This window comes from Diabrotica virgifera, chromosome 1 (assembly GCF_917563875.1).
Source record: "Diabrotica virgifera virgifera chromosome 1, PGI_DIABVI_V3a".
In the NCBI taxonomy this organism is placed as follows: Eukaryota; Metazoa; Arthropoda; class Insecta; order Coleoptera; family Chrysomelidae; genus Diabrotica; species Diabrotica virgifera.
In genome coordinates this window covers 265,125,271-265,140,259 of record NC_065443.1, presented here as the reverse complement: position 1 = coordinate 265,140,259, position 14,989 = coordinate 265,125,271, and the positions used below count along the sequence as shown (strand labels likewise).

The window sequence follows — 14,989 nt, the reverse complement described above, 5'->3', positions numbered from 1 at the left end:
TTATTAGTCTGTTATGGTAGTTTTTTATTAAAGCCCAAGAAAAATTTATCCCCAAATGTTAGATTCGCAGATTTTTAATATTTTCTAAAACTTTACATTTTCAGAAATATCGAAATAAATCAAAAACACTATTATATGTATTAGCAAAAATGTCATCAAATATAGTATGTTTCATAAGAAAACATATTATATAACTTTCATATAGGTACCTTCCTTTTTTGGAGCGCTGAAGAATTCACAATAATTTTTAAATCGTAGAGATAAACGGCCCTGTATATTGTATGAAGAAAGAACTATTGAATATTATGTTATTTTCCGTACAGTGACGTATATTTATTTATTTATACATATAAATAAATGCATTATTTTCGTCCAGGAGTAAATGCACCTAATATTACTCAAACCCAATTGCCACGCATCTAATTTATTCACATAAAACTGTCAGTATAAGAATAAACTGTCGGAATTAGGACAAACTCACAGACAGCAGCATCCTGTTACACAGCGCACGGAGCGATAGATCCTGCAGGATGGCGCCAAGACGTCCAGCGACCTTTCCTTCTCGTCTGATTCAAATCCGGCGCATTCACCAATCCCAGACTAAATTTACCATTCCCAAAGGCCCTTTTGCGGAAAATGCGGTGACCAAGAAAGAAACAGTACGGATTTTTAATAGTTTTTCGTTGAATATCGTGGAAAATATGGAGAAAAGTCGGAGAATGCGATTGTTTTGGTTTGTTGTGATGTTTTTCAATTTTGTAAGTAGTTTTTTTTTACATTTATTAATATTGAAAATATTTTGACCTACGAGTAGTATGACTCATAAATAGCAAAATATACAACAGGTTCAAATATTTTGTGCACTATTATAATATGATCGTAGTTCCTTATTAATGTAACTATTGTTATAGTAAAATAGTAACCCCCCTCAATGTTATAGTAATATTTGAATAATATTTAGAATGGGGTTCTAACTAATCCTCGACATTTTTGGAAATATAAAAAAAAAACAAACGAAAAAGTTACAATCTACCTGCCATCTATTATAGTATTTTCTTTGGTGATAGTATAAGTGATAATGCTGAAGCTCAAGACACAGTTAATTTATTTGGGTAGTTTTTTGTCAACTACCTACATAATTTTAATTCTAAAATTAATAATTAACTCGAAATTTTTAAATATCAGCAGTGTCAATGTGAATAATTATTAAAATATTGAGCTCTCTGACATAATTGCTAGTTTTTTTTGGATGCCTTGGAAATTATCGCTTGGACCAGATTATTTGCCAGCTTATGTACTCAAGCATTGCATTTTTATTCTTGTAAAGCCTATCCGCTACTTTTAATTCATCATTTTGTACTGGTAGCTTTCCTGATTTTTGGAAAACTCTTAGTTATTTAAAACCAATTTTTAAGTCTGACAAAAATGATATTGAAAATTATTGAGTTGTTTGTAACAAATCTGTATTAGGTACCCAAATTATTTGAGTGTCTTGTAAATCATTTTTAACATGGGATTCTGAAGATTTCTATATCTTCATTGCTAATTCAGTTGAACATAGGGGTCATGTTGACGCTATATACATAGACTTCTCTAAAGCCTTCGATAGTCGAGTTAACCATGATCTGGTTATTGCTAGATTACAGTGTTATGGATATGCAGGTAAAATACTTGAGTGGATAGGTAGTTATGTGTCTGGTAGATGTCAGTACGGACAATATGAAAATTGTTTATCTCAGCGAGTATCTGTGACATCAGGAGTTCCTCTCCACATAACAATTTCATGTTCTTAGTAGATTCATAGAACATAAGTATATATATGCTGAGAATATGCGTAATTACCATTGCAAATGTGCACAGCAGATACTGAGTATATACTAAATTACAGTATTTAAACGTTCTATACGTTTAAACGTGTATATACAGTAGAACCCCGCAAATCCGAACCCCTCAAATCCGAACTTTCGGCAAATCCGAACCAACGGAAAGTGAAAAATTTTTTAAAAATTCAAAATAAAAATTTAAAAAACTTATATGTACAGAGAACCAGAAAATTTAGCAATGTAAAATTAATAGGAATTTGGACATGTGAAATTTATTAAAAATAAATACAGGTAGTACATACTTATAAAAAACACAATCAATAAAGGAATGTGCATAATACACATTTCCCATGGTATACTATGAACGAAAATATTGAAAAAGATAAGAAACATGAGAAACATAGTGTAATCAATATCCAGATTACAAATTAAATTAATCCTTTACATAACCGAATTCCCATGTCCCGTGACTAAACAAAACTACTGGCGTTAGCGATTTAATATTTCAGTGATGTAAATATTTTTCAGCTTTAGAATATTGGAGGCATAAACGTGCGGATAAAGTTTCATAAAGGGATCGGGCGCAGTTCAAATCTTTTAAAAATCATCTTCGTTAGCTTCTTAGGCTAACTTTCGGATAATCCGAACTTTTCGGAATCCGAACAGGCTGTCCCCCCAATTAGTTCGGATTTGCGGGGTTCTACTGTACTTAGAATGTACTACCGCACTTCTTTTCAGTATATACTTTTTAGAATATTCCAAGGAGGTGCTATAATAAACTTTCTATTTATATACTTAGAACGTACTACCGCACATATTATTAGTATCTGGGAAGAATATACTTTTAAGAATATTCCAAGGAAGTGCTATATTGCTCAGAAGTATGTTTTCAGCATCACCTAATCTCATCTTAGGTTTTACTGGTTCTACCAAGTACCTAGTTGTTACATACCTATTCTAATTGCATATGAGAATGTAGTTAGTACATTCTACAATATTACTTAAAAAGTAAGTATATATAAATTTGTTATTTATATAAATATTATACAATATTTATCTAAACTAACCTATAAGTAACTAAAATTTATATACTTAAGTATATGTACTTACCTACTATTTAAGTAATATTGAGTTACCAAAATGAAGCATATTTTGAAGCAACGCAAACAAAATAAAGAGATTATGTATGTTCATAGTCCTAGTCCTTTTAGTACTTTATCGTTCGCATTCATCCTTAACACTGCATAATTAGACACAAATAATGTCTGTTTTCGTTTTCATATTTTACCGTTGTTTCCTTAATCCTTATCCAAGTAGGAAATTGTCAGAATGAGACTGGCCGTTTGGTTGGTTGTGGGTTTTGGCACGTTTTGATGTTGGAATGGCCCATATCACGTCGGTATAATTCCGCTCCGATCTTTTATAAATACTTGCTTTTACGATCTGGTGATAAAATGGTAGATGGTGTATTCTTTCAATTCTTTGTAACTGAATGTACCTAATCCAACGATGTAAAAATTACTCATGGTGAACTCGAAATGGTAAATTCATTTCAATTATGAAAACGAACATTTTTGCTTCGTTAATACAATTAATGTTTAAACTGTTTTACCATACAATAATTAAAACAATTTTAAGAAATTAGTTCGTCCAATACTAACTACATACATAAATTTTATTAAGTATTCTTAGGGCCGGTTGTTCGAACGCTAATCAACATTGATCACTATCAAAATACTTAATTACTGTCACAACTGTCAATGTCAACTTTGGTTGGGTTGCCGAAAACATAATTATTGATGACAATTATGAAATTAGTTAATCAATTATGTTAATAATTGTTATGTTAATTGACTAACTAATCTCATAATTATAATTAACTATGTTTTCAGCAACCCAACCAAAGTTGACATTGACAGTTGTGACAGTAATTAAATATTTGATAGTGATCAATGTTGATTAGCGTTCGAACAACCGGCCCTAAAAATAACGAAGTTAATAATCTATAAAGCTAAAATTATTATATAATATTTTTAAGATATTTTAAAAGTACTGATAAGTATGTGTTAAGAATATGCTCAAATATACTTTTAAAGAATATTCGATAAAGGTATATTCTAAGAATAAACTTTTACGAATATTCCGAGATACTACGCAGAGCCGCGCCATCCATAAGGGCGGAGAGGGACAGTGCCCTCCGGCGCCAGACCAAAAAGGCGCCGGTAGGTGTCGAAAAAAAAAAATGACCAATACTGAAGTTACCAGAAATATTGAAAAATATGTAAAATTGAAAATTTACCAATCGTAGGTAGATATAAAAATAGCAGTTATTATTACTTTGATCCCCTAAGTGTACGAACCGTTATTTCTCTCATTAAACTGAACTATTATTACTCCATTCACTCACAATAAAATATTGCAAAACTTCTGAATTTTAAAGAACAGCTTGGATTAACATGAAATTTAGCATATACATAGCCAACATGTCAAAGAAGAAAATGATTATTGTGTCGACGTGTGCTTTTGCCCTAGGGAGTACCACGTACGTTCCTAAGTCAATATCTACTTTTCGAGTTATTTGCGAGTGAATAATGTTTATTTTTCAACAAAAAAAACACGTTTTTAGACGGTTTTTCGCAAATAACTCAAAAAGTAAGTATTTTATCAAAAATATATTCTTGGGAAAAATTTTGAAAAAAAGGCACTTCCTTCAAAATTTCAAGTTATTTTTATTAATTTAAAACCAATTTTTTTTTTAAAATAAGCCCTTTGAAATGGTGAAACTTCCAGATCATATAAATATACATAAGTAAAGTAAATTTTAAAGCTGTAACGATTAATTTCATTGGAGATGCTAATTAAGCGGAGCTTTTTACGATGTTTTTGACGAAAAAAAAAGGACCAACTTTATTTTCAGCGTTACTGGCTTACTTTTGCTACTAGAAACTTTTTTAATAAACAAAAATAAAGCTTTTTCTAAAGACTTTAAAAAAAATTATAACGAGTTTTGCCCGAAAAGTTTTTGGTTATTTCACGTTGAAATGTTCGATTTGAAATTTGACGAATACGAACCCACTTTTCTCGAGCTACAACTCTTCCTCTACTAGATCTACCGAGTTCATGCGTGCATAAGTTTTTTTAATTTTTTTGTAACCTATATATTGCTAAGAACATTTTTTTAATAAAATATACACTTTTTGTGTTATTTGCGAAAAACCGTCTAAAACCGTGGTTTTATGTTGAAAAATGAACATATTCACTCGCAAATAACTCGAAAAATATTGACTTATTGAAAAAACTGTATCTGGAACAAAAGTTGCTTAGAGTTGGTCAGTTTATCCACTTCCGGAATTAATTTTAACGTATATTTTTTCATCCCCGACGACGCAATATCAATTGTTTTCTTTGTTATAAATAGCTATGCGTACCTATGTCAAATTTCATGTCAATCCAAGCGGTTCTTTAATATACAGGGCAAAAACCATGAGCAAATGAGCACTATGGTAATAATAATTATATATTTATTTCTTCTCTGATAATGTAATCGTTGTTTTTTGTAAATATTTATAGTATTCATAATAACTTACCAGTATAATATTACTTTACTGCTGCTGAAAATCTAAGAGCAGAAAATAAGGGTTGCCCAGCGAGGGCCATGCTAAGAATCACAAGGAGACAGAATACAAAATAATATCAGGCAAAGGACAAAAATCAAAGACATAGTAGAACATGTAGAAAAGAAGAAATGGAGATGTGCAGGTCAATGGCAAGAACATCGATCAACAGCTAGACTAGAAGAATATTGGAATAGCGACCGCCGGCGGACAATCGCATAAACGAAGCAGATATCGACCACCAACGCGCTGGAGTGACGATGTAAAGAGAACTGTCGGCAACTGGATAGCTGGTAGCTCAAGATTGGGAGACATGGAGAAACTTAGAGGATTCCTATGTTCAGCAGTGGACGATAACGATTAGGTTATGATGATGATGATGATGATACTTTCCTATCACATAAAAAATAGTTTGTAGGTATACCGTATAACGATTCACTAAGCTACAAAAATCTACTTACAAAGGAAGGAGGAAAGGGGCGCCTAAAATTACTTGCCCCAGGGCGCTTGAAAGCCTTGGCGCGGCCCTGATACTACGTACACGAATGTGCTCAGTATATTCGGTACGAGAATATTCTTTGAAGTACCTATCTGCAAAGAATATGAAATTTAGAATGCTTTTTAAGGTACATGCTATGCTTGTACTGCGCATATACTAAAAATAATATACTCCAGCCAATGTTGGTGGTATATGCTTTGAACATGACGCGAACATCATTGTTATGTGGGTCAGGGATCTCATATTGTTTAACATATTGTGTGCGAGTATCTTAAAACTTATACTTATGACTGACAAAAATAATCATCACTTCTTCCACTTCTTCCTATCCCTCGTCTTGGTTTTCCAATTTCGCACTACTAACACTCTCAAGTCGTCTTCCACCTGCCTCTTCTCCTCATTCCATCCGGTCTCTGACTATAAATATGTTTCGACGGCTCCACCTCATTCATTCTCTCCAAGTGACCTAGCCACCGCAGCCTGTTTATTTTGATAGATCTACCAATACTAGGCTCACTATAAAGGTGGTAAAGTCCAAAATTATATCGTCTACGCCATTACCCGTTTTCCTCCACGCCTTTATAGATATGTCTGAGGATTTTACCTTCAAAACAGCCTAACCGTTCTTCATCACTTTTGGTTATCGTCCACGTTTCTGAAGCGTAAGTGAGGGCGGGCTTGATTAGAGTTCTGTATATCAATATTTTTGTTCTTTTTGTGACGATGTTTGATGTTAAAAGTTTCTTCAATCCATAGTACCTACGCTCTATTTGCTGCTTCCAATGCCGTGAAGTCATTGACTTTACCACCTATTATATCGATGTCATCTGCATACGATAATATTTGTACACTCCTATTAATAATGGTCCCTCTTGTTGTTATGTTAGATTCTTTAATAGCTTTCTCTAAAGCAATGCTGAATAGAAGGCACGATAAGCTATCTCCCTGATATTTCATTCTGCACTCTAACCTTACACTCGACTGTTAAGAGGGTTGCTTTCAGCAATCTCACTAAGTGTATATTGGGATATTAAATTCTATCATTGCTTTGTATAGTGAGTTTCTGTTTACACTGTCATAGGCACATCTCAAATCCACAAACAAATGATGAGAATCAATTCCATACTATTATTGTTTTTTCCAAAGCTTGTCTTAGAAGGAATATTTGAAGAGTACAGGGGAAAAACAAGGAATGTCACATTTTATACATATTGAGATAAACACCAATAAAGGTTTAATTCTTATGTTATCTAAAAACTACTTAGGAGATTCTTAGTAGAATTCTAGCAATTATTGGTCTATAATCTCAATATAATATTAATCTATATTAAGTTATTAATTTAATAGTGCACCAAAAAACTGCTAACACTCCTTATTTTTGTCCAGTGGCGTGCGGACAATCCTGGTCCTTCGCCTGGATACAAATTCTTAAAAAATTATATTGACTTAGTCCAGAGAGCCACTGCGCATCCGCTAGGAAAAATATTCCGATTCGGATTTTTTGCACAATCTTACTCAAAAAGGACCCCTTTTAACAAATTTGCATGTTGCCAGGACCAAAAGCGGGTCAAAAATTGTTTAAACGTTTTTTTTTGTTTTTTTCCTAAAATTATTTTTTTTTGCATGGAACAAAGTTTTTTTAGGTTTTTTGGATCATTCCAAATAGAAAAGGTCTTTAGTGACATTTCTCTAAAGTTGATAGTTTTTGACATATAAGCGATTAAATATTGAAAAATTGCGAAATCGGCTATTTTTAACCCTCAAAAACTATGTGAAAAACTGAAAATTTGAATGTTGCCAAGGTAGGTAGATATTCTTTAAACATCGGTTAATGAAATCCCGAAGAGTTTTTTGCAATACAATATTCAAAACTCCTTTGTTTTTTAATTGATAATCAAGCGTGCGCGACACTATTTTCCACCGACAGTATGGTGCAAATGAAAAGAATAAATTCGTTAAAACAAAATCAATGGGAAAGTCCCCGTAGCTTCAGTATGGTTTAATAAATTCGTTATTTCGTAAACCGGCGACTTTAAGGAAAAATCCCGAAACAGGTCGATTTTTATTTTTAAGTTATGATATTGTGGCATATATGGTATACTAGTGACGTCATCCATCTGGGCGTGATGACGTAATCGATGATATTTTTAAATAAGAATAGGGGTCGTGTGCTAGCTCATTTGAAAGGTTCTTCAATTCTCTATTTAGTAATATAAACATTTATATAATTATTTATACAAGGTGTCCTTCTACTTCTTTTTTTGTCAAATAATTTAATTTAATAAAAATTTTTTGGACACCCTGTATAAATAATTATGTAAATGTTTACATTACTGAATAGATAATTGAAAAACCTTTCAAATGAGCTACCACACGACCCCTATTCTCATTTAAAAAAATCATCGATTACGTCATCACGCCCAGACGGGTGACGTCACTAGTATCCGATATATGCCACAATAACATAACTTAAAAATAAAAATCAACCTGTTTCGGATTTTTTCCTTAAAGTCGCCGGTTTACGAAATAACGAATTTATTCCTTTCATTTGCACCATACTGTCCATACTGTATACACATGCAACAAAACGGTGGAAAATAGTGTCGCGCACGTGTGATTAGAAATTAAAAAACAAAGGAGTTTTGAATACTGTATTGCAAAAAACTCTTCGGGATTTCCTCAATCGATGTTTAAAGAATATCTACCTTCCTTGGCAACATTCAAATTTTAAGTTTTTCACATAGGTTTTGAAGGTTAAAAATGGCCGATTTCGCAATTTTTCAATTTTTTATCGCTTATATGTCAAAAACTATCAACTTTAGAGAAAAGTCACTAAAGACCTTTTCTGTTTGGAATGGTCCAAAAAACCTAAAAAACTTTGTTCCATGCAAAAAAAATAATTTTAGGAAAAAAACAAATTAAAACGTTTAAAAAATTTTTTACCCACTTTTGGTCCTGGCAACATGCAAATTTGTTAAAAGGGGTTCTTTTTGAGTAAGATTGTGCAGAAAATCCGAATCGGAATATTTTTCCTAGCGGATGCGCAGTGGCTTTCTGGACTAATTAATAAAAATACAATAAGATATGATATATCTACATATATAATAACAATAATTGTTATATTCTAGATCTTTGGAGTAACTGGTGTAATAATCTGTAGCCTTAAGTTAAAACATTCCGATGACGAAGAGGTTCAAGCCGGATTCTTCAAGTTGTCCATGTTGTTCGCAGCATCTAATCTTATTCTTAGTGTTTTACTACTAGTAGCGGTTCTGAAAGTAAGTGAACTAAGATAGAGTTTAGTTAAACTAAAAAAAAAAAACAAGATCACTATATCATTTCAATGCATTTAAGACTGCATTACGTTACATTACATAAGACATTAAATTTGTTTTCTGCTTTTAGAAAGACCAAAAGTATGCATTCCTGTATGCCTTATTAATATTCATAAGTCTATTTGCAGCTACAATGCATATAGAAAGTCATACTAGCCATGACTTTACCTATCTCATCATATTTGCCGTTTTTGGTAAGTATATCAAAAATAAGTAAACACAAATATTGACATATAGGATCATTTACTATGTTTTATAATTTTTTACATTATAAGCTTCTTTTTCTTAGAGTGATTAGGGGGTGAAAGAGGGTTGGCTACTACAATTGGCAAACACTCGTCTGTCTTCAGCTGTTCTTATTAGGTGTTCAAAATTTAGTCCTGTCCATTGTCAGATGTTTCTTAGTCATGATCTTCTTTTCCTTCCAGTCCTCTCTTTCACTCGATCTTTCCTTTTGCTATTAGTTGAGCATTATCATCATAGTCATTAACATCTTAGTAGATGTGTTGTGGTTCATAATTGGGCTTCAGCAGCTCGGACAGTTTGATTGATAATATTTCTCCACTGGTCGCGGTCATCAGTTACATGTATTGCCTCAGTATACTGTTTGTTGAGAAGCTTTTTAGTAATGTCCGCCCATCGCTGTGGAGATCTTCCGCGTTGGCGTTGAGTCTGAGGCCTTCCTTGGACCACCAACCGCTCCATTTTGTGATCACTTCGATGGACATGACCAAAGAACTTTAAAATTCTAGAGTAAACGGTACTGCACAGACGCTGATCCGGCTTAATTTCATCCAGAACCGAGATGTTTGTACGGCGAGCCGTCCATGGAATTCGAAGCAGGCGTCTCCATGTCCACATTTCAAAGGCGTCTATACGTCGTCTATCTGATTCTTTGACTGTCCATGTCTCGCATGCATAGTAAAATATGGAAAAGACCAGAGTTGAAACGAGTCTCTTTTTGTTTGTCATAGTAATGTGACGATCACGCCAGACCCCGTTTAGTTCACTCATTGCTGCTCTTGCTAGTTGAATGCGTCTTCTAATTTCGGGTTCACAACTGCCCTTGTTGTTAACTAGAGCTCCAAGATATATCATAGATGAGACTACCTCGCATCCCGATATAGTTTGGGTTTCAGGAAACTGTTGTTGGCGATCAATAACCATGATTTTGGTTTTGTTGTAGTTAACCATGAGTCCAAATTTAGCACTTTCTACCTCGAGTTTTTTTAATAATTCAGTAATTTCTTCTGGAGTAGAGGCTAGAAGTGTAGTGTCGTCTGCGAAACGCAAGTTAGATATCTAAACACCACCTAGGTTTACTCCTCCCTCCCAACCATCCAAGACTCTGCGCATTATGAACTCCGAATAGATGTTAAATAATAAGGGAGATAAAACGCATCCTTGGCGTACTCCATTCTCCAAAGTGCATTTGTCAGACAGGTATCCGTCCATTCGAATATATGCCAGGTTATCTTGGTACAGTTTGCTAATAAGGTGAGTCAAGTGTTTAGGTACACCCATTGTCGTCAATATGTTCCATAGTTTGTCCCATCTAACTAAATTATCAAAGGCCTTTGTATAATTGACGAAACATATAAATATCGGGATCTGGTATTCTCTGGCTTTTTCTATGATGTTTCTTACATTAAGGATTTGTTCTCTAGTACCTCTGCCCTTTACAAATCCAGCCTGCTCAGGTGCTATTTGCCAACTTATGAAGTTTTCTAGACGCCGTTGCAATATGTAGAGGATCACCTTACTGGCGTGTGATATTAGAGCTAATAGCCTGTAGTTGTTACAATTATTTGTTGAACCTTTCTTATGAAGAGCTATGATTATGGTCTTTCTCCAATCCTCAGGCCAGACGCCTGTGTGCCATATTTCATTACACAATCGATGTAATATTTTCACTCCACATTCCGGAAGATGCTTCAAGACGTCTGCAGTAATGAGATCATATCCTGCTGCTTTGTTTAACTTAAGTCTTAAAGCGAATTCCACCTCGGAAAAAAGTATGTCAGGTTCAGATTCAAAACTAGTGTGGTGTGTCTCTGTTGAAGGAGAATGGAAAGTGGAGGTCTGGCAGTCAGGTACAAACGGGGTTCCCGCTGGCATCTGGTCCGTATTGGCGTATAAAGACTTACAATACGCCCTCCAAACATCAATAACCTTGTCCAGATCCGTCTGTACATTACCTTCATCATCTTTGATAGACCAAGATTTCTGCTTGAATTTACGTGTGAGTAGTCTGACTTTATCAAAGAGTTCTTTGGTGTTATTTGTGTCGGCATGTAGTTGAATTTCTCTGCAGATTTTCTCTATATGTTTGTTTTTGTCTCGTCTACAAGCAGCCTGAATAGCTCTAGATAGCTGTCGGTACTGGGAATTCCTGAGAGGGTTCTCGATTCCAGCAATTTTAAGTTTTCTACGTTCTTCAACGAGGTGAAAAGTATCTGCAGACATCCACACTTTTTTTGGTCCGGTTGAGAATGCATTAGACTGTGCCTCGCAGTCAGTCAAGGTCTGTATCAAGGTATTTTTAAAAGATAACCAAATCTTTTCGGAATCATGTGTGATGATAGTTGGTAAAATATTTTCGAATCTTTCATTACATTGGCTTTTAAATTGTTGTGTATCTTTTATTTTTGATATCCTCTTGTTTCGGATCCTAGCACATGCCTTGAATTTTTGCTTTAGCGTTGCAAAAAGAAGTTGGTGGTCAGAGCCGCAGTCAGCGCTAGGTCGTGTTTTACATTGGCTAATAGATGTTTTCCAGCGATGTTTAATCATTATGTAATCGATTTGATTTCGGTGTCGTCCGCTAGGTGAGATCCAAGTGTACAATCTTCTGGGGTGGTGCTTATACATAGAGTTCATTATTGTCAAGTCATTGTCAACGCAGAACTGGATAAGGCGGTCTTCCCTTGAATTACGTTCACCTATTCCATATCTACCCACAATATTTCGTATATGTTCGTCAGCCATAGTAACTCCGATTTTTGAGTTTAAATCACCCATGATGATAGCGATTTCTTTATTTGGGATATTTTGCAGATATGATTCCAGTTCGTTGAAAAAAGATTCAGTTGTATCATCATCAGCAGTTGAGGTAGGCGCATAGACCTGAATCAAATGGATAATAGAGGGAGATCCATTTAGTTTTAAGGAAATTATACGATCACTGATAGCTTGATATCCCAGTATATAAGGAGAAAGAGATTTTGAAACCCAAAAGCCAACACCATTGATACTTTTGTTAGTGTTGCCGGAAAAGCACATGAAATGTCCCAAACTAGTTATGTAGTGCCCCTCGTTACGGAAGTGAAGTTCAGAGAGCCCGGCCACAGATATATTGGTTCGTTCCAGTTCCTTCTCCAGAATAGCTTGTTTGCCCGGTTGTAAAAGACCACGGACATTCCATGTAGCTATGTTGTATGGTTTGCGGTTATTAAGTTTTTGTTTTTCACCAGTAGCACATTTCGCATGTAAAGCCTGATGAGTCACGTCTACATGCCCGGTAACTGATTTCACACATTCCTCCCCGGACGAGAAGATGCGCCGGGTGCCATCCGGATCGCGAAGCTCATCATCCGAGGCCTCGCAGCTCCAATTTATTTACGGTTTATGTTTTAAGGGTCCACGTTTCAAATTCATAGAGAAGAGCCGACCCAGTGCCGGATTAACCATTAGGCAAAGTAGGCAGTTGCCTAGGGGCCTCGCAGAGCTCAAAACGAAAAAGTAATAATTAGAATTAAATAAAACTTAAAACAAATCATTTTATAAAATAAAAATGTGTACCATTTTTATTCAGTTGCAATGCGAAGGCAAAACAATCTTACTTTTCAATTAGAATACGGAGTGCAGTCCAGTCCCTTGAATCGCGATTTTCGGCTCTTATTGGAGCCTCATCGGAAAGAACGTAGGCACTGTTATCCATATTTTAACTGATTCGCATCGAGAGCCTTTCCCACCCATTGCAACCGAAGTGATGATAGTAGGTGGCTGGCGCCATCTGGCATTGAAAGACGAAGTAGTTTTCAATCCTAATAGTAAATTATTAATATTGAAAATATTAAAAATATTACTAAAAGATTTTAAATTTTTTTTTTTAATGAAAACTTATTGGTACACTTTCCTGGTGACACCTCCAAGACTTCTACAATTTGCAAGTCAAATGGATGCTGCAGTGAAGACGAGAGGGAAGGAATTCTACACTATGCAATTCACATCCCCCGTCTGCAGCTGGTAAAGTTCCAACGGAAAACTGCACCTAGTTACTCTACGGAGTAATACGACTATAAAATAAAAATGTATACCATTTTTATTCAGTTGCAATGCGAAGGCAAAACAATCTTACTTTTCAATTAGAATACGGAGTGCAGTCCAGTCCCTTGAATCGCGATTTTCGGCTCTTATTGGAGCCTCATCGGAAAGAACGTAGGCGCTGTTCTCCATATTTTAACTGATTCGCATCGAGAGCCTTTTCCACCCATTGCAACCGAAGTGATAATAGTAGGTGGCTAGCGCCATCTGGCATTGAAAGACGAAGTAGTTTTCAATCCTAATAGTAAATTATTAATATTGAAAATATTAAAAATATTACTAAAAGATTTTTAAATTGAAAACTTATTGGTACACTTTCCTGGTGACACCTCCAAGACTTCTACAATTTGCAAGTCAAATGGATGCTGCAGTGAAGACGAGAGGGAAGGAATTCTACACTATGCAATTCACATCCCCCGTCTGCAGCTGGTAAAGTTCCAACGGAAAAATGCACCTAGTTACTCTACGGAGTAATACGACTATAAAATAAAAATGTATACCATTTTTATTCAGTTGCAATGCGAAGGCAAAACAAACATTTTTATTTTATAGTCGTATTACTCCGTAGAGTAACTAGGTGCATTTTTCCGTTGGAACTTTACCAGCTGCAGACGGGGGATGTGAATTGCATAGTGTAGAATTCCTTCCCTCTCGTCTTCACTGCAGCATCCATTTGACTTGCAAATTGTAGAAGTCTTGGAGGTGTCACCAGGAAAGTGTACCAATAAGTTTTCAATTTAAAAATCTTTTAGTAATATTTTTAATAATTTCAATATTAATAATTTAAAAATGAATAACCATTTTCAATTTCGTATGGCTTGCAAATTGTAGAAGCCTCGGAGGTGTAACCAGAGAAGGTTCCCATTGTTTTCATTCTGGTGGGATATGTTATATGCCATTAGAGTGAAAACTTAGTCTATTAATAATTTACTATTAGGATTGAAAACTACTTCGTAAATCATTTTATGTTAAGAAGTTCAAATATCACGCAATACCATAGAAGTGATAGTGGACGAAGTCAAACTACATTACAATGCATACCTTTGTTCACATAGAAAGCCTATGTTGTGAGAATTAGTCGCTAATATAGAAACCGTTTGGTAGAAGGAACAGTACTGCCTGCCAGTCTGCAGGGTTTCTCTCCCTACCTTCTCCACTTCTACCCATGCCTTTCGCTCTAGTTTCCGCGAAATGTATCATTCAGCCTCTTATTTATTCTTAGTTTGGTTTTGTTCTTGGGAAGAGAATGAATACTGTCGTGTAGTTAGATGTAGATGCAGTAGTTGATCAAATAGTAAGTAAGGTACCCACCGTTGGGAAGTTCTGATCAAATGCTTAAGTTAAACTCCACTAAGCGATCTCATTCGCCACGATCTAGTCCTTAAAAGAACA

The 14,989-nt window shown here is 34.9% G+C and overlaps 1 protein-coding gene across 1 annotated transcript in view; it reads left to right on the top strand.

Annotated features, from left to right (window-relative positions):
* The first annotated feature begins 601 nt into the window (after positions 1-601).
* Positions 602-14,989, top strand: part of LOC114344727 (uncharacterized) — a 28,225-nt gene continuing 13,837 nt past the window's right edge. The window contains exons 1-3 of the mRNA XM_028295549.2: positions 602-758; positions 9,065-9,214; positions 9,342-9,465. Of these exons, the coding sequence (XP_028151350.1) occupies positions 702-758; positions 9,065-9,214; positions 9,342-9,465 (331 nt within the window). The 5' untranslated portion in view covers positions 602-701. The remainder of the gene's footprint in view (positions 759-9,064; positions 9,215-9,341; positions 9,466-14,989) is intronic.